The sequence below is a fragment of the Kogia breviceps genome, chromosome 12 (genome assembly GCF_026419965.1).
Source record: "Kogia breviceps isolate mKogBre1 chromosome 12, mKogBre1 haplotype 1, whole genome shotgun sequence".
NCBI classification, from domain to species: domain Eukaryota; kingdom Metazoa; phylum Chordata; class Mammalia; order Artiodactyla; family Physeteridae; genus Kogia; species Kogia breviceps.
In genome coordinates, this window is record NC_081321.1 from 18191728 (window position 1) to 18212045 (window position 20318).

At 34.7% G+C, this 20318-nt stretch overlaps 1 protein-coding gene across 19 annotated transcripts in view; it reads right to left on the bottom strand.

Moving 5' to 3' along the window:
• Nucleotides 1-20318, bottom strand: part of SOX5 (SRY-box transcription factor 5) — a 1010478-nt gene that overhangs the window by 395028 nt on the left and 595132 nt on the right. Inside the window, exons 1-2 of one of the 19 annotated variants that reach the window (XM_067008872.1) lie at nt 17839-17966; nt 16552-16649 (exon numbers count right to left, since the gene is read on the bottom strand). The exons of 14 other annotated variants lie outside the window; for them this stretch is intronic. In XM_067008872.1, the coding sequence (XP_066864973.1) occupies nt 16552-16649; nt 17839-17850 (110 nt within the window). In that variant the 5' untranslated portion in view covers nt 17851-17966. Of the gene's footprint in view, nt 1-16551; nt 16756-17838; nt 17967-20318 lie in introns of those variants that run through there. 4 more of the 19 variants (XM_067008878.1, XM_067008871.1, XM_067008870.1 and 1 more) reach the window with 4 other exon arrangements.

Genomic DNA, 20318 nt, shown 5'->3' on the forward strand with positions numbered 1-20318 from the left:
AATGCTTTAGTTGTCAAATGGAAAAAAAAGCAGTGCTTTTAAATGATACTCTTGTATCGATAAAGTGATAAATTGTAGGTATCTTTTTTATCCTACACTCTTTCCCCCTTTTGGCACTCCCTCCAATTCCTTTATTCACATTGATGTGCACTTTCATGTTGCCAAATTATTCACATAGTAAGTATTCACCAAATACTCTTAAATGAATAAATCAAGATGGGACTGTTCCTGTGTCTACATCACTCTAAATAGAGATGTAACTACTAAATCATCAGAAAGCATATAGAATTATCTGTTAATCTCCCATTCAGTTAGTTTGGGATGATTTTTAAAGTGTAATCAACCCAGAGGGCCCAATGAGGTGCTGGATTGTTCAAAATGTGCAAACAAAACAGTCATCAGAGTGGACAATAAATAACAGACAGCCTTGACATGCTTCAGATGAAGATAACCCCTAATGTTGTACTACACCAAACTCTAGAGTCTCAGTGCGATGCTCTTCAGGTCCTTGAGCAGATCCAAAAGTGTTTCCTGAGGAAACTTCGGCTTTGTCTCTAAGTAGTCCTAAATCTAGAGTCAATTTAAGGACAGAGGTGGGAGTGCCCTCAATCTAGGCAAGAATACAACTCAGTCAAGAAGTGATTGTTCCTCATCTCTTAGCAACAGCCTGAATGTAACAACTGTTATTTAAAGGAGATAGTTTAAGGGACATGTTAGCCTTTTCTTAGATCTCTGCCAGTATCCTTTCACCAGGAAATCTACATACCTGGCAAACATTAGTTTAGCTACTTATAGAAATGCCTTCCTTCACTAAGTTAGTTACCATTGAACATTCTTTCTCTTATCTAGTCTCTACTAAAAATGGCAATGTGAAGAATGCCTTATGAATCTTCTGCAGCACTTCTACTGAAGACAATTTAAGGATTCACAAAAGAAATCACTCCCTTAGACATCAGGGCCCCTTAAAACAATTGTGATTACTGATAAAATGGTAAGTTGTTTTTTTTTTAATCAGAACATGATAACCATGAACCTCATTGTAACTGTCAGGCAACAGAATTATTCTTCGCCAAGGTTTTAGAAAGAATTCTCTTCCCTTATTTTATCTGTCTATACATCTATACACACACTTCCATAACCATATATACGGTGTGCAGAGTATATGCATAATATATAACTGCATAAAATATGTATATATTATAATACATTCTATATAAAATATATTTAATATATTTGTATAATATGTAAAATATAAGTGATTCTATAACATGAATATTTTTTACATTTTAATCCTTTTAGGATGTACTTGAAGTTCTAAGAAATCATGTACAAACCACTGGCTTCAACATTATTTACTAAGTACTTAATATTTATGTATTAGTCTGCAGTCCAATGTCATTTGCCATATTATGTGAAATATTTTTGGAATTCCTTCTACATGATTAAAATTTGTTTGAAGAAATAATGTCCACTTCTTGGGCATACTGAATTACATATGTTTTCTTATTTAAGCAGCTAAATGACCTAAATGGCGGGAATTATTATAATCCCCATTTCACAGATACAGAAATTAAGGCATGGGGAGTTTATGTAATTTGCAAAACTCACATAGCTAGTAAGTGGTGAAGTTGTAGAATAAATTTTAGCAGTCTAAATCCAAGACCAACCAGTAACTACAGCTAGTAAGGTAACAAGAAATCAGAGAAAGAACCAGAAACCGCAGCCATATCTACATATGGAAAAAACACTTAAAAGATCCAAGACTTAAAACAGAGATCCATGGAACAACTCAAATCTATATTAACATATATAAGTTTAACAGTAAAACTGAAAAATCTCTGTAGTAAAACCACAAGGTTCATCTCTATTCCCAAATGCCTTGTTCCCAGCAATCTGCAGTTTTTTTTTTACCTGTCACATACCTGATTGAGTTTTCTACTCAAAATCACCAACCACTCCTGCCTGCTACCCAATAAAATCAGTATGTCATGGCTATAAGTTAGATCAAAGGCTTAATATCATATTAATTATATCATTACTTCCCAATTCATCACAAACTTTTCCATATAAAATCACCATATAAAATGTGAACACTGACATACTTAAAAATTATGGTAAAGGAGCTTCCTGTCCAATTAAGATAGAAAAAACTAACCAGATAAACTTTCTGAGTGAAGGCACTGACTGTCCATAAAGAAATTATTTCAATATATACTGCGCTGTAAAGGACTTGAGAAAGAGATATTTGAGAAATTTTATATAGTTACACTTCTCACAGTAAAGAATTCCATCTATAATGTGCACTGAAAATTACTATCTATCAAAAACAGTTCCAGGTTGTCTTTACCAAGAAATCCTTTATTTAATTGCCCAGATGTCTGGATATCCACCACTTAGCACATCACTCTGTGCCATGAATGAATGAATTCATTCAGAGAGGAGAAATTAGGAAGTTTATATCACAGTCATTGTATGTTATTTATGTATAGTGTCTATAATTTTATGAGTTATTCAGCAATTAAAATGATTCCTGGCATAGTAGGTGTATGAAATACATTTGTTGAATTGAATGAAGACATTTCTTACCCTAAAGTAAATAAAAAAGTTTTAAAGTTACGAGAGCACTTTATTATCGAGATCACTAGTACAATTTGATGGTTAAGAGTGAGGTCTTTGGAGCTGGACTGTTTGGGTTGGTTCCCCAGTTCTGCCACTTATTATCTGTGAGAAATCAGGCAGCTCTTTTTGTTTCATCTTCTTCATTCATAAAATGGAGATAAGATTTCTGTGAGGCTGTCTGACGCATAATAGATACACACTGAATGTAACTGCTATCTTTACACCTATAGAGAAAGAGCTTGGATCACACGTTGTGGGTCAGGTTTAGAAACTGCGAGTAGTATCAGCTGGGATGCAAAAGGAGAAGGTTTTCCTACTCAACCACAAACTTCTTTAAACCCAGTAAAGAAACTATAGATATACTGCACTTCATAAAAGTAAATACAATTGTACCTTTCAAACATATAATCTCTAAAATAACCTAAACAATCCCTAAGCAAACATCTTCTTTTCCACTGTAACTCCACAGAAGTTGGGAGAAACTGACAATATTCATTGAGTAAATGATACAAGCATCTGTGCAAGTCAGTGTCACTATGAGGGCTTTTCTAAAAGTGATAAAATTTCACCTTCTTGTAGAAGAAAGCTAAGAAGGAAGACAGTTAATAAAAACTTAAGTCTCTGTGACACATTGCCACCCTACTGAGCTGTGAACTACTAGAATCTAGACACAGATAGAAGCTTTAATTTCCCTCCCTTCACAGAAAAGGATAAAAGAGCGCCATCCAACAGAAATATAACGTGAGCCACAAATATGAGCCGCATGTGTAATTTGAAATTTTCAAGTTGCCACACTAAAAAAGTAAAAAGAAACAGGTGAAAATAACTTTAACCATATTTTATTTAAGCCAATATATACAAATATTATCATTTCAACATATAATCAATATTTAAGAAATCTCAGTAAGGTATTTTACATCCTTTCTTTCAAACTAAATCTCCAAAAATCCAGTGTGTGTCTTGTACTTACAGCAAATCTCAGTTCAGATCAGCCTCATATCAAGTGCTCAATAGTGGCATGTGGCTAGTGGCTGCCATATTGGAAAGCAGAGATCTATGGGGATTCTGAGAACATTTCTTTACACTTTTCACTAAATCATGTACTTCTTCCTCAAAAGCTAAGAAGGTCTCAATGTATCTATGGTAATTCATGCAGTGTGGACAAATCAATAAGCTAACACGTTCTAATAGCTCTATTTTCCTAATATTTAAAATACAAAATATACTTCAGATAAGGAAAACACGTCAAATTACTTAGTCCAAAATTCATTTTTTGCTTACAGTGTCCTAAGCACCAGACTATAATAGCTCTTGCCACCCACTCTATAAATTTACAAACATCTAGTGTATGATATTTGCCAATATTCTTTTACTGAGAATTTCTCCCATTACCTTTAAAGTAAATGAAATGGGTCAAATAATGAGATTTTGCTTAGAGTTTACTGTCTGTAGCATGATTTTCCCTTACTGAACTAGTGATGAAACAGTACAGGTCTGATCTAATACTATAAATTCAGAACAAATGGGAAAGCATTAAAATCGGAAGTGCTTCTGGACCATTAACTTCCATGCTGATCTGACATGCGCCACAGTGCTCAGGCAACAGACTCAGGAATATAACCTATTCCTAAAGCAAACAGTATTTTATCTCACAACCATCTGGGGCGCTCCTCGGAAGGGCCACTTGCAAAGCGCTGTCTGGTATATTTTAATATCCTAAGACCTACTTTAGCGAAACCCATTTTGCTAGGAAAAGACGACTGACATAGAAGAGATTATGGAGAGAACAAAATTTTGGCTGAGGCCCTTGCTTTCATTATTTAGCTGAGGAAAATCATTGGTTATATATGCTTTCAAAAATCCTATGGTTTTTCTAAGGTACCAATAAAAGTGATACCATTCATAACGTGGACAGTGGTCTCTTTCATATATCGCCTATAGTCGCAAACTTAAGTGCCAAGCAGATGGTTGAAATCTGTTTCGTATAAAATGTGCGCTTTTTTCCCCCAACTGTGTTCTTTGTATTCATATTCAGCCTAGGTTTGAGCCATCAAAACACTGGCACTATGTCGATCATTAGCAGCATTTTAGACAACTGGCAAATAAGGTATTCACTGTTCTCCACAAAATGTTCAGCTAATATTTCCCAGATGTATAATTAAGGCAAAAGATCATCTTCTTAAATTGGTATCAGCACTTTGGATGGCTTCTGGCTTCCAACAGATACTATCAGTGGAAAACAATTTTATCTCAAAAATAAGGGTTCTGTTTCTGGGGTGTTTTTGTTTGCTTGTTATACAGCTGCCCATAAAGAGAAATCTATAAATTTCCCCAAGCTTCACCTCCTGCCTAAAGGAATAGGTAGCTAATGCAAACTGAGTCATGTTACTTTTACTATGAAAATCTATGATTTGCATAGATAAGTTTCCTCAAGTTATTTAATATTTTCTAATTTTCAAAATATTTGTACAAATATTACTTTAAAAATCAACAGTGTGTGACCTTTTTTCAACAGAAAATCACTTTTTTGTTGCCCAATAATTTGTTCTATACAATGATTCATTTTCGTGACTATACACAAATAAATGAAGTTTAATTTGCATAGGTTAAAGCATAGGAATATGTTAAAACAGAAAATTAGTTACTTAAATACTTGATATGTGGATTCATGCAAAAACAACTTTTGGTATATCAGATTTCCTACATCTAAAATGGGAAGAGATGTGCTTTTAGGATATTTCATAATTAGCAGTAAGCAGTCAGAGGAAACTATAGCTCTATTGCTGCTATTTAGGTACAAGTTACCTGGAATCAATAATCATAAGTGCATTTAAAACAATTATAGTTGTATTAACTACAAATTTTTTAAAAGTAAGTCAATAAGCTTCTTACAGGTTTTTTTATATGCCAAAATCATTTTCAAATATCAAACAAAAATATATAATTTTCATTGAAGTTCTGACCATTTTGTATTTGTCAAAAATTAAACCTAGTTTTCAAAGTTTGAATTCAGTGGCTTGCATTCAGAGATATCCAAATATTTTTATAAATTTTAATAAGTTTAAGATGCCTCATTAGCATCAGAGGATAAATAATTTGATACTCGTTTTAAAGCCCATTTTATAGAGGCATGGCTGAAGCCCCCCAAATTTAAATGACTTGTACATCACAAAGTTTTAATTCTTGATTTAGAAACTGTAGGAACATACGCCAACTTTGTATATCACTAAATTCTGGATTATAAAATATATTAGCAGTAAGTTGCCCAACTGGGACGACTTCCAGATTTTCTTTCTTGTTTAACAGTAGGAAATTTGCACATTTTCCTCCCTCTAAATGTGGTTCTGATTCAACAAGGCTCTCTTCTGCTTTTTTTTAAAAAAACAATCTTTATACCTGTACCATGAGAATAAGAGAATAACACCCATTCCTTATTCCTAAATTAAAAAGAGGGAGGGAGGCTCAAGAGGGAGGGGATACACGTATACATAGAGCTAATTCGCTTCGTTGTACGGCAGAATTTAACACAACATTGTAAAGCAATTTTACCCCAATAAAAAAAATTAGTAAATAAAATTGTTTTTAATTTAAAAAATAGTATTCTGTGTAGCAGTTTGATAAATACTTCTCTTTAGCAATGTTTCATATTTATTGTTATAAAATGTAAAACAAGGATTATGCTCAGAAGAGAAATATATTATCATCTAACTCAATTTGTGTGTACTTAGAAAAAAGAAATCTGCAATAAATTTTGAAAAATACCGTAGAAAAAGAATAGAATAAAAAATTCAATATCATAATTATTAAGCAAAGAATTAATTTTAACATATAGTCCATTCCTATGTTATCTCAAATATACGAATCTATACTTAAAACTTACAGCTAATGTGTACAGGGACTTCCTGATACCACAGTCATATTTTCAAAGTATAGATAATCCGGAAGGTCACTGGATATGTAGTCAAAGATTATGTTACTGATGGTATAACTACACTTTTTTTCAAACACTGGGTTTTAAGTAAAGCATGCAATCTGCCGAACGTAAGATATTAGTAGTATGTGAAGCCTGCCCTCTCAGATTATATAGCTTTTTAATGCATCTTTCATTGGTTGTTCCTCTACTTCTTGCTTCATAGGGTTTAACATTTTTCTTGAGATTGCCAACTATTAGTGCATATTAGATTGGCTGGCCTGATGCTAATGCTAATAGTTACCTAATTTATGTTGAGAACCACTTAAAATTTTTCTTTGGACTACCTGTTTGTAATCTTAGTTGATCTTGCCACTTTCCGGGCCAATGTTTTATTTATTCATGTAAAGACATACAATGTCCAGAGCCCCCCTGTTGTCCTAATGCTCTACTGTCTAGTCTCTCTTTTTTTTAATTCTATCTTATCTTTATAAATAGACTTTCAGCTCTTTGACCTAAAATGCCACTCTCTTGCTTTTCATATCCCCCCACAGTGCCTTTTTAGCAATCCATATATAATGTATTTTTCACAATATTTGTAATAGTTGAGGATAGGGATCTGATGCACCTGAGAGTTTCAAACACATAGAACGTGAATCTTATCTTTCGAAACACTTAGATTCAAAATAGTTCACAGCAATTTGAGCACTTAATCCTGAGTAAGAATTATACATAGTACTTAGATTTAAAACTCCTAAAATATACTATGGTTACATGTTCCTGCCCAACACCACTCCACTGAGAGGGAAACTGAGAAGTGATTCCACATGTTAAAGGCTGGTTGTATAATATATTCTGTCTCCAAATAGATGCATAAATGCAAGAATCCTGACCACTAGAGTGAGGAGCTAGGAATCTTTGAAATGTATTTCAAGGTGATGAAATTTTAGATTTGAGAGATTTTAGAGATCATCTAGCCCACCTTCAAATTTTACAGATGCATACACTAAGACCCCAAATCTCTTCTCAGTATGCAGCGAAGAACTGGATCTTGAGATCCTACACCCAGCTAGTAACACTTTCTATTAGGTTATACTTCCAAAAACAAATCAATGAAGATATTGACAAATGTAAATTATTACCAAAAAAGAGGAAATTATTCTATGCTTTAGGAGAAATACTAAAAATCCACTAAAAACTGCCATTTTATATGTATGCCTTAATATTCTAACACTTAAATTTCTAATCTCAACCCCAAATCTCAAATATCCCCAAATGTTACTCAAGCGTATCTTGATTTAGCCTTCTTGAATGCAAATTTTCCATTAAATATGAACTACAATACCACCTTCAGATTTTAAAAGCTGAATATTATTATATGTCCCTATAGCTCATGTCATAAGATTCTGTGCTGCAAATGAGAAAGTGGGAATGGACTTTTGTTTGTATTTCTATAAAGTATTTCTTCCTTTCAAGATTTTCTCCCCAAAACTGCAGCTTCATCAGGATTTGGTAAGATTTATGTTTGTATTTCTATAAAGTATTTCTTCCTTTCAAGATTTTCTCCCCAAAACTGCAGCTTCATCAGGATTTGGTAAGATTTATTCAAAATCAACTTACTCAAAATTTCATTACCCTATAAGCAAAAAAGTTTCTCCTAAATTCCAAACTTTTGTATGTGTATAACTATTACATTCCCCAGAATAAATTCTTCACATAACTCTTAGTGACACCCAATTATCTTTTAATTTACTTTTGAAAGTCTATATAGTCTGCTCCTTTACTTTGCTCCTTAAATTGATTATCAAGAGCTTCTGGATGCTTTTCTTTCTCTAGAAGAATGCTTTTAAAGCATTAAATATTCCTAAACTGTTTATAGGTCAAATTAGATCCGTTTTATTCTTCCAGTAATGCTAAAATTTTTAGAAACGATTACACTACCACATTTACATCCCACAGTCCTTAGGGCTCTAAAAACAATACATTTTGCTCTGTTTCCCAAATTCTAATTATGCTTAGGACTGGAGAGATATAGAAGTTCTTGTCTCAGAAATAGCATTCGTTGTTATCTTTGTTTGTCCTTTCCAAGGTGTTCTGTTTGATTAATGGGACTTTGCATATTACATAAAAGTTTTCTTCACATCCTGATATTACTATGGGGGAGATGACAATCTGAATCTGATATTGTATATTCAGTTATCACTCATTCAAGGTCAAAGTTAGTGAATTAGTGAATGAATCAGAAATTGAAGTTTGATTACCAGTTCACTCCTTTCACTACACATTATCCTAACAAATCTTCAACACAGATCCCTTGTAGTGCTGATAAAAAAGAAGAAATATTGGCATTAATTTTATGACATCTTCCTGCAAACGCTTCTCAAACATATTACGAAACTCGACAGCAAATTTTTTAAATGGGGGTTGAAACAAAAGGACATCGAGAAACAAGTTTTAAAAAGTCTTTGGACTTTGTAAATTATTGCCCAACAAACTGGCTCAGGGTAAATAACCCAAAGGAAGAATTGTAAGCAAACAAGTAATACCTTGACTCCAGAATTAGAATAAAAATGTTTTAGATCTTCATCAAGCAACCTATATTAACTGTGAATGAAAAATTAATAGCGTAAATAAAACCTTACTTTTTCATTTTGTGTTCTCTTATGTGAAGACGTATTTTTCATTTTCACTGTGTTTCTTTTTCATTAGGATGCTCTTTTATTAGATAAAAATTGTTTAAAATGACAAATCAACAGATCATATTTGCAAGTTTCACAACCAACTCTCAAACAACCTACCCCCTTGGTACCATCATCCTAATTCACAGAAAAACAGAAAACAAAACCAAAACCAGTACTAAAGTAAATAATTTACCACATTTAAAATAAATTTTGATTAAAAATATACCAAGAAAACAGGATTTGGGCCTGTGTCCTATTTTACTGCTAGATTAAAATATTTATCAACAAGCAAAGCAGGTTAACTCTTTCTCTTCTCAATAATGTTCCTGAAGCCCTAACGGAGAGGACAGACACATCCTTTATGAAATTGCTGTTCAGTGTCCCAACTGATCTAACTCTCTTCAAGCGCCAATATAAAAATCTTACAAGGTTTTAAGGGTGCCTTTTTCTTTGGCCCTATACGGCAAATTTCATTTCCTCATATTACATCCACTCTCAATGCATCTGATTCTTAGGTTTCAATGTCACAGAAATGACTGGGATGGAGAGGGGAGGCACATGTGCATAGAACATAATAAAATCCTATGCATCTCTACAATGAGAAATATTAAAAATGAAGCTACTAATACATTTTTAAGAAACATCATATCTTCTGTTTTTTTAACATTTTCTCTTCTAAAAAACACATTCTTTCAAAGATGTGAAGAGCAGAAATAGAAACACTGTTACATATGAAAGTTTCAAGGGATTCGCTGCCAGCAGCTTTTCTTTATAGTGTTCCTCTTACCTACAGTATGTGTTGGCACTGGCAGGTAGCCCTAATTCGTTAGTAGCCAAATTATTTTTGTCCCTGAAGTACGAGAAATCTCCATAGCACATGAATGAGACATGGTTTACTAGTTTACACACATCTTTAGAACTCCAAGAAACCAAAACTCATTCACAAATGCTTTCATTTCAGCTAAGAGAAGGGCTACAGAATACTGCAACTACCTACTTGGAATTCCTGGCCCCCATTCTCCATGAGGAGATAAATAGGAAAAAATCTTTTAAATTTCCATAAAGAACTTTGGTCTTTAATGCAAGAAAAATAAACAGCTTTCTGTTCACCATACTCCACATTTCATGTAAGTCAGACTATTTCAGTAGAAGGCATTAAGAAAAAATGTCAGTTAGTAATAAACCTAAACGTCTCCAGAAAAAAAATTCATCACGACAGCATAGTAGGTTTAGATAACGTGGTTCACAACAGTTAGCATCCTCTTATTGCATGGTCACCAACTACATTTATACCCTGCTGTACCACCTTCACTAAGTTACAGAGAAAATAGGAAGCAGGCATAAGCAACACTCAGAAATAAACATATAACACAAGTGATGATTCAGCCATAGCAAGAAATCTCTGAATTCTGAGGCAAGACAAAAGTAAATGTATTAATACTAAACAGCCAAGTGACTGAAATGCCACTTAGATAAAGAGATTTAAAATACAATGAGCTGAGTTCAGTTTTGCATTGACTTAAGCTTCGATACTGATTTCAAATATCTATGAACAACCACAAGCTTTTGTTTTTAATTTTCCTTCTGTCATGTCTTATGGGTAAAAAGTCCTTACACTACCTTGTAATAGATGACTTGCAAGCTGGGTGACAAAAGGGCATAATGACCGGAAAATTATACAAAAGACACAGAAAAAGCATGTTAATAAGTTTATCAACAAACCTGGGTAATTCTCATGAAGTACAGATTAAGGTTCAGTGGTTCCAAACTGGCAGCATTCAAGTTGGGTTCATATTTGGGTTTTTTTTGTTGTTTGTTTTTTAAAACCACCTGTCCTAAAACGACATTGTTTATGCTAATTATCTTTGTTTATGCCACAATTCTGTTTGTTTACTACATTCTTTTAAAATACCATATCCCTATAAACAGTTCTCACCAGAATTCTTCTAAATCTTGTTTCGGTCTGGTCCTTCTCGGCAGCCCACCGAGCAGAATGCAGCTCTACAATGAAGGCGCAAGAGCTGGGAGCAACTTTGAGGCTCTGACTCCTCAGGCTGGCAAAGGCAGGGAGTACTGCTGAGGTTTTACACTCAGGCTCCGAGGGAAAAGGATACTGAATGTGGAGAAATGCAACACCCCCCTATTGGACAAGCAGAACCACACGCCACAGTCTCTCCAGAGATGTATGAACTCTCAACTAGTAGGTGAAGAGAAGAATAGATAATGCTAAAGAGAAGGGAGTGCAGTTTCCAAACTGCAGGAGAAAACACAGAAGTCAGAAAGGATGAAAAGGTCACCTCCTGAACCATTATTAGTTCCTGATTAAAGTGGAGAAATATGAGGCATTCTCTTAAAGAATGTCCAAGTAAATGCTGTTCGCTGAAGCAAAATAGGATGTCTTTCAATTTTTTCTTCTCCAGCAATATCACTCGATCATGTTCATCTATATAACATTCAAATTTTATATTTAATGTAAATGACAATGCTCTCAATCAGTGACAAGAAAAACAGGACAGAATGAATGAAGCAAGAAAGAATTTGCTATATGTCAGTCCAGTTCTTGTTCAACAAAATGCTTCCTTTAAAAGGAAGATATTTCATGTTTTGGTTAAATCTTTGCACATATTTCTATCTGAGTGCCATCATCTGAGTCAGAAACCTGACATATTAAACTATATATAAGTTAGAACAAGAGAAACGTCAAGATTGTTTTATTTCCCATGCTGTTAAACTCACTGAAATTATAAATGAGTAACAAACTGTGGAAGAAAACCAAAACCTATCAGTTATATTTATTTAACTCGTCTATAGAAAGGGAGGTATTCAACATACATAATACACATCTGCATTATACACATACTCATTAGGTGGCTGGAGAATTGATTGTAGAAAGAACAGACAATAAAATTCAGACTTTAACCATGAATGTAATTTGGCTTTTTAAATGCATTATGAATGTAATACCTTTGAAATAGCTTCCAGCTCTATGGAGGAGTAATGTGCTCAAGTATTAGAACAGGCCTTATTATTTGCCTCTCAGGTATGGTGCATATACAGACTTTAAAAGCTCCCTAAGCACAGATAAATACATTATTGTATGCTGATTATACTTGAGAAACAGAAGAACATATCAACGTGTGAAGGAATCATAACATCCACACATTTCTATACCTAGCAACCTGCTAAACACTGAACTACCTGACATTTAACCCTTAATTGTTCTTGGTAATCAGTCAGATGGCATCGCCTGCTAAGTCTTCAGGACAGTCCTCCAGTTTGAGTGTGATAGAAGTATGGTTTGTCCACTGCTTCATGCAAGCTGCCTTCCAAACTAATATCTTAGCTCAGTTAGCTTGCAAGTTATTGGGATGGTAATTAAAATCTATAATCAGTTGTAGGCACCTTTTCCTCTACAAGGTAATCGAAAATAAATAAATAAATAAATAAAAGGAACAAAGGCAGATATCAGAACAACCTGAAAACATAGTATCAAACTTACAGGTTTACAGGTGCCATTAGGTGACAATGTGAGCAGACAGCTTTCCTTTGGTTCACACCTAGGGGTTACCTGCTAACGTGAACGTATTTATCACTCATGAGCACAATAGTTTCAAAAAAAGTTTTTAATCAAGCTGAATGAATCTGTCCAGGTGACAAATATAGTATTACTACGGCCAAACTTTAGGTAATTAAAGGACTGCTAACGTCAGAAATATTCTTGCAGCCCATTAACAGTGATTTTTCATGGTAATTAAAAAAATTAATTTTTCACAGTACCTGATGTATATTTCTTTCTTCAGAAAAACACTTAAAAGTCTCTTAATGTGAAAAATTATTTCTTTAGTCTATATGGCCATAAATAAATTAGATGGGAATATAAAGTAAATAGTAAGTTAAATTTTTGTTGCAGAAGGTTTACTCTTGTACAAGTGTTCCCTTCAACATGCAGAAAGCTGGCAGTGTGTTGTCTGCACCCGTTTTGAGAGAAGCCATCAAATAGGTGCTATTATAAGCTTAATTTGCTTCATCTCACTACCTTCAAGCCCAACTTTTTTCTTTCTAGACATTAATAGACTGTCTTCTTAAGCAATCATCTTATACTTGCTTTTTAATTAAGTCTCTTAACATAAAACAATCAGAAAGTGTAACAAGTAGCTTGGTCATAAAAAAAATTACATTACAGTCAAATAGGATCAATATAAACATAAGGAAAAATAGAATACAATATTATTGATAGCAACAAAAAATGTTTTTTTCATTCATCAGAAACAAACTGATATTGATGTGTAAGACAAATACTTTAAATATTTTCATTCTAAGAATATGAAAAAATAAATGGTATTCTGAAAGGAAAAACCCTTAGTTACAATTTTTATTATTTATTTTCAGGTAAATATATAAATTCACTGTCTTTATTTAAAATTTTTTCGGAGAGTTCAAGCGTTCATTCCAGACACTATTATTAACATTTAGACCACGTTGCCAGTTATGTTTCCTCTAAATAGTATGAGCTAAAAGATTTTGCTTACAAATAATTCCTTAGAGCATTCTTTGCCTATTCACCTCCCACCTGAGAATTGTTTTCATTAATCATAATCAGTTATGTTAGGGATGCTTGACAGTAAAAATAAAACATTTCAGCTTCTTTACTTTTTAGAATCATTGTTCAATTTGCTTTACCTCCTGAATATGTTTTAGCAGACAGTGAAATTGTTACTACTTCTGATTTATTTAACAACTGTTTATTAGTCTGACAGTATTGATCATGTTCATTTCTAGGGCTGATAATACGGACATAACAAATCTATATCCCGATTTTGATCCAGACATTTAAGTTTTGAATATTCCTTAAAGTTTCAAATAGTCTACAGGTTGGAAAGGATAATAGAAGATGGACAAGACTACTGATGAAACTAGAAAAAAAACCACATACAACTTCCAAAATACATAAGCCCCAAGCAACTTAGTAATGTCCTCCAGAGCAAAGTTCTCTATTTCATATAGAAATTTAGAAGTCTTCTTTTCAGATTTCTGACTAAGTTTGAGTGAACAGCTCATCTATATCAGGTGAGCAAACAGAATAAAAACTTAACACTCGATAGAAATGACCTACATATTCAATGAAAGTTGCAGATAGTTGAAAAGGCAAAAAAAGCTGACTATGTATGAGAGTGTAATTACAGCATATATACCTCCTTTGGAGAATATAAATATTCAATATTGAGTCTGCATGATATATACTCTATGTGGGTGACTATAGATACACTCAGCCATACAAATTCAGTGTAAACAAATAGTAATGATTTACTAAGATTTTTGTATGTATTACCAATTACAGCCACAGGGGAAATTATTAGGAAATTTTATATTGTAGGACATTTTTCAAAATTATTTTAGCTACTAATATTTCCAAAGATGCTGTCTACACTGACAACTCTATTGATTATCACTTGCTTATTTAATTAGGCAGTTAGAAAAGGGTGACAAAAAACTGAAATTCTCACCAGGAGGAAAAAAAAAATGTTAAAGAGATTTGAGCATCAGAATAGGAAAGGGAAAAGTTTAGTTTAAAAAGAGATAATTGAAAAAATACAAATAAAGTTCACAGCAGGAAAGCTTGCCTATATAAAGGAATAGGCTACAGCCTGTTAATATGTAACTACCTTTTTATAAGAACAGTCATTTAACAGGCTTACAAATCAGACTCAGAGTTTTATCTTCGAAAAGTATAGAGTTGAAGAATACTATCATTTAAGTGTCGCTCTGCACATACTAGAAAACTCACTATGGTATTAAGCAGTAGTATGTTCCAGTGTAAATAACTTCAATACCTACATATGAAACAGGCTATGTTTACCAAAAAAAAAAAAAAAAAAAAGCTAACTATTTTAAAGAGTTAATATATAGAACTTTGAAAAAAAATAATTCAAAACTGTTAAGAAAGCTCAGTCATCACTGGAATTATGTGGTGAAGATGCACCTTAAGTTTTTTTTAAAAAAAAAAAAAAAAAAAAGAGGAGGAGGAAATGAAAGAAAGAAGACAGTGTTAAAGTATATATGCTGGCTATTTTACTTTCTCTCCTGATCTGATATTGGTTTCTCTAATAGGTAACCACATTCAAGCGTTATTTTATTCTCAATACCCCTCTTCTCTTCCACTGCTTCACTTCTAGAATGTTTTAATCTTTGTCCTTTCTTTTTTCGTCTTTTCATATCAAATTCAGTCTTTTGAGCGATGAACAGCTTGACTTAGCATATTTTTAACCAGCTGGTCTAGCACCTAGCTTGCATTGCATAGTCAGATACAACAAATGTTTATACAGAAGGTAGCTTTCATGAAAATGAAAAAAAAAAAAGCCTGGGTATCATGCATCCTGGCTTTTTTTAGCTTTTTTTTCCTAATTCACCATACAGAATACAAAGTTTGAATTCTTTTTAATGGCAAACAAAATTCTATTTATAGTCCCCAAAAATGAACTTATGCTAGGATAAGAACTCAAATTTAAAAACTGCAGTGTGTACTTATAGGAACACGAAGAGGGCTAAAATTCTTTCAGAGCCCTGCTTTACTTGGAAAAACATCCAATGGAAGGATATTACACATATTTCTCTAATAGGAAATACTTGATTACAAATAAACTTATTCCCATCATAGCAAAAGGGAAAACAGAATAAATCAAAATTCAGCTTAAGACAGTGCAAAAAGTGGCCACTAAAAACTTAGAAAGGGATCATCCCCATTTCTTTTTTTTTTTTTTTTGACATTTCAAGAGTAATGTACTAATAGATTCCTGCGATGTTAAATTTTCTTTAAAAAAAAAAATCTGCTCTCTTATATCAACAAAAGGTCATGTGCTTTACTGAGCAGCTTCCAAAGTTTTACAGAAGAATCAAATAGGAACTTATAGCCTCCGTTTTAACCACCACTAAAACCTTCTGTCACCCCAGAAATTACGAGACAGAGATGTTGAAAATGGTAACACTCTGCACACAAAAGCATTTGAAAAGGTGTAGAAGGGGAGAAAAATATCAATGAAGGAAGAAAGTAAGAGAGTGAATGAGAAAGAGAAAAGCAGCGAGTGGGAGAGATGCTTAATGTTCATTTAATTTCCTGTTATAGGATGTAACCTAAAAATATTAGAAGAAATCCCGGAGACTTTGCAAATCAGTTCCATTTGGTCTGGGCAATCAACAAAAATCAGCTAACAAGATTGCAGAAGCACTAGCTAAAAGCTTCTCTAACAAACACGTTTTAAGGGAGCATCTTCCAATGGATTCAGAGACTACTGTAAAATGGGATAGTTGCACTTCAATATATCAGGGGGGAAAAACTGTACTCACCTTTCAAACTCCTGAGGTAAATCAGGGTCAGTAAGCATGCTGGAAAAGCACAATTTCCCTTTGTCACAGCAGCCACCTATGATCGTCTCCAACTGAACCTGTCAAGTGAGTCCAAACCTTCTAAACCAATTGATTTTCTCCCTCCCTCTCTTTCTCTCTCTCTCTCTCTCAATCTCTCTCTCTCTCTCTCTCCCTCTCTCTCTCTCTCTCTCCCCCCCTCCCTCTCCTAGGACTCCTTGACCAGTCTCTTAAAGGGGTAGCGCACTTCCAGCACCGGGTCGGGCTGCTCCCCCTTCCTCCAGCCGCACGCTCTCGGGCTGCAAGGCACTAGACAACCTCAGGGTGCCTGTCCTTTCCTTTTAATTCTCCCTTCGAGACATCACCGAATGTGAGAAGTCAACTCATTTAACGCGTCTCCCATACTCTCTCCTCTAAATAATAAAAGTCACACACGCACACGCATGCACACACACACACACACAATATGATTTTTGAAAATGCATTTGCTACTGATTAAAAGAAATCTGTAAACTAACAGAACCCCGATTAGACTGCATTCATTAACTCATTAAGCAAAAAGATTAAATGTTAGTAGTAGCATTTTTACACAAAGAATTGTTACGCCTTCTCACCCTTTTCTAGGCTCTCTCCGTGCGCACACGGAAACACACACACACACACACACACACACACACACACACACTCGCACACAACAATCAGGCATTGTTCTGAGGGAAGAAAAGCAACTTTGACAGATTGAAATATAGCAGAGGCCCCTTCAAGGAAACCTGTAAACAACTTGTCACTCACTCTGTCGGTCTCACTGTTAGCTCGCGCTTTCCACAAAGTGGTGCGAACGTCCTGGCAACCCAACCAAAGTTTCCTCAGCTCCAAACTCCATAAAACACGACGTGCGATGCGGAGGGGAATAGGTATCCACATACCAAAATAACGCACACTCCAGGGAACAAAACCCCAAAGCAAACCAACAAATGAAAACAAAAAGATGGTCCTAACAAACTGTCCTGCTTGGGATTGCTGGGGAGGTCAGGGCGGGAAGCGATCCCTGGCTGGGGATCTCTTTAATTTCCTCTGCCCAGGCAGCCACAGATAACAAGGTGGACAAACTAGGGCTTTACGGCTCCTAAGCTGGCTGGCAAGGCACAGCCTCCATAGCAGTTCCAATTATCTAGATAAAAATCTGGCAGGCGAGGAAGGTAATCAGGTAATGTACCTTTGACATGAAATGACAGAGGCACATACACAAACACAGAGAGAGACACTTACACAGACACGCATGCAGAGATGGTGGCTGCCCCGTGCACCGCAGCATCTGGTCAGGGAGTAAGCACACACTCACCAACACGAGATAGTGTGCATTCTACACACACACACACACACACACACTCACACTCACACACTCAGTCGCTCACACACGCTCTCCACTCCTACTGGGAGGGTTCATTCTGCACAAAAGGCTACATTACAGAGCCCGCCCCAATAAGGGAAAGAGAGAAAAAAAGCCTTCCATTGTTGAGAGGGCAGGTCAGTTGATTAGATTTTCTGTGGAGAATTCCACGAGGAAATTCCCTTCAAAGCCGAAGTGATTAACTGGGGGCTATTCTGGAAATGGAGCAGACAATGGCTCAATAGTCTGCACAGCCAATGTCCAGGCTGGCACTGAACTCACTTAAAAAAAAAAAAAATAAAAGCCAGACTCCCTGTTCTTTTCCACACGTTTCCCCCCCCCCAACCAGCCCCCTCCGCTCCTTCCAACTTCCCCTCCCAATTCCTTTTATTTTGCAGCTGGACAACATTAAGGGCCTTTAAAACCACAAGGGTTGACCCCACAGCAGTTTGATTAGGTCCCACTTTTTTCTCCTGGCGACAGGCAGACAGTAAGTTTACTTTTTTAGACATACACAATGAGACGCTACACACAAATTCCAAACAGCAAAATCAATTATTAACCTTATCATATTAATAAATTTATTCTTCATTCAAAGGTTATAACATTTTTGCCAAAGTTGATAATAACTTAATAATGAGATCCATCATTCATGGGGTATCCTAAAAATACATGTATATACACTAAAAAAATCAATGTGGAATAAGATTTAAGCATGTCACTATGGAGTTAAGACACTAACAGAACACAGAATTATGACCCACCCTGAAAAAAGCTGTTAACAAGGGATGTGGCAAAAATGACTTGATGCTGACATGATTTTCATTTTCAGCAGTTGGGGAAGGGGAAAGGATATTACTCACTATATTTTCTTGTCATTAGCCTCAAATTATTTTTTATTATAGCAACAACCCATTCCTACATAGAAAGTGAGAAAATTGTTGCATTATTTTAAATATCTATTATTTCAGCACTTAAGGGGGCTACAGTCTAATACACTCTAATTGATAAAGTATACAAAAATAATTTTTCTATTGTTAATGGTGGTTATGGGATTTAGGGAATGGTAGCTGCTTGGCTATATACACTTTAAAAAATAGTTTTTAAAGAATTTCCTAATTAGGGAGTCTTGTTTCATCTTGTATCAATAAAGAAAAATGAAGAAGGAGGAAGGGTAAGTTACAAGGAGCAACGGGAGCTGGAGTCAGGAAGAGGAGGAGGCGGCGGCGGCGAGGAGAGGATGCAGGGAGAACACAAGAAGGAGACAGAGTGGCAGCATAAAGATAGAAACAAAGATAATGGCCATAAGGCAGGATGCTGAGATCCGTATGGTCCCAGCTGCTATCTTGCTACAGCTACTACCTCTGGTTGTTTCTCTGAAACTCTAATCCAGAAGGTCACCAGAGCAGGTAAGAAAGAGAGTATGAGGGTTTGAGGCCAACTACAGTGTAAAGCAGAGATGCTCATATCACATTCATCCTTGTCTTTGGTTTTGTTTTTATAGACATTTACTATGTGCATGTGTAAGTACACACATGCCAAACAAACACAAAGGACGTATAGGAAAATGTTAAATGGTGTGGAAGTCAGTTTAAGAGCTTAACATATTTCTATAAACATTTCTGCAGCCATTCAAAACAAATTATTTCTTGCAAAATTATCCTTGAAGAAACTGAAATAGACTAGGAACTAGACAGAAAATTTGCCAGATATAATAATGATCATCCTAATAATGATAACTTGAACTAATGGAACTCCAAGCTCATAAAGAATTCTGTTCACATAGCTTAGCTCACGGATCATATGCAGCATAGAAAAGTGTGTGGGTATATATAGCCCTAAGTTTCCCAGTGTTTAAACTTTGGCAAAAGGAATTTAAAGTCATACAACTGGTTAGTGGCCCATTTGTTACTTGAAGCCAACTCTTATTTCACTTCTGATACCGTAATACAGAATAAAATAACACTCCAGAATTTATACTTCAATGAAAATCCCAAGATGGCACTCACTTTTTAAGTGATTTAAAAGGCATTCAAGTAATTGTTAATGAATTTAACTTTGATATAATCTCATTGTCACTAAGTTAGTACTGTATTTGATGGCTGAATGAAATAAATAGTTTTAAATGTACTTTTCTAGGCTGTAAAAGTTTTCTTTCATTTGAATTCTACATTGCAAATTAACATTTTTGCAAGATTTTAGAAGTCAGTAAAAGAGAAGGCAGCTCCAAAATATTCTCTCAAATCCTGTCATTGATAATTTTATTAAATAATTGAATTGATCCAAGCAACCCAATGCTTAATAGTAAATTACCATGTCTTCTTTTTATTTTACATTAAATGTTAAAATGTTTAAATAT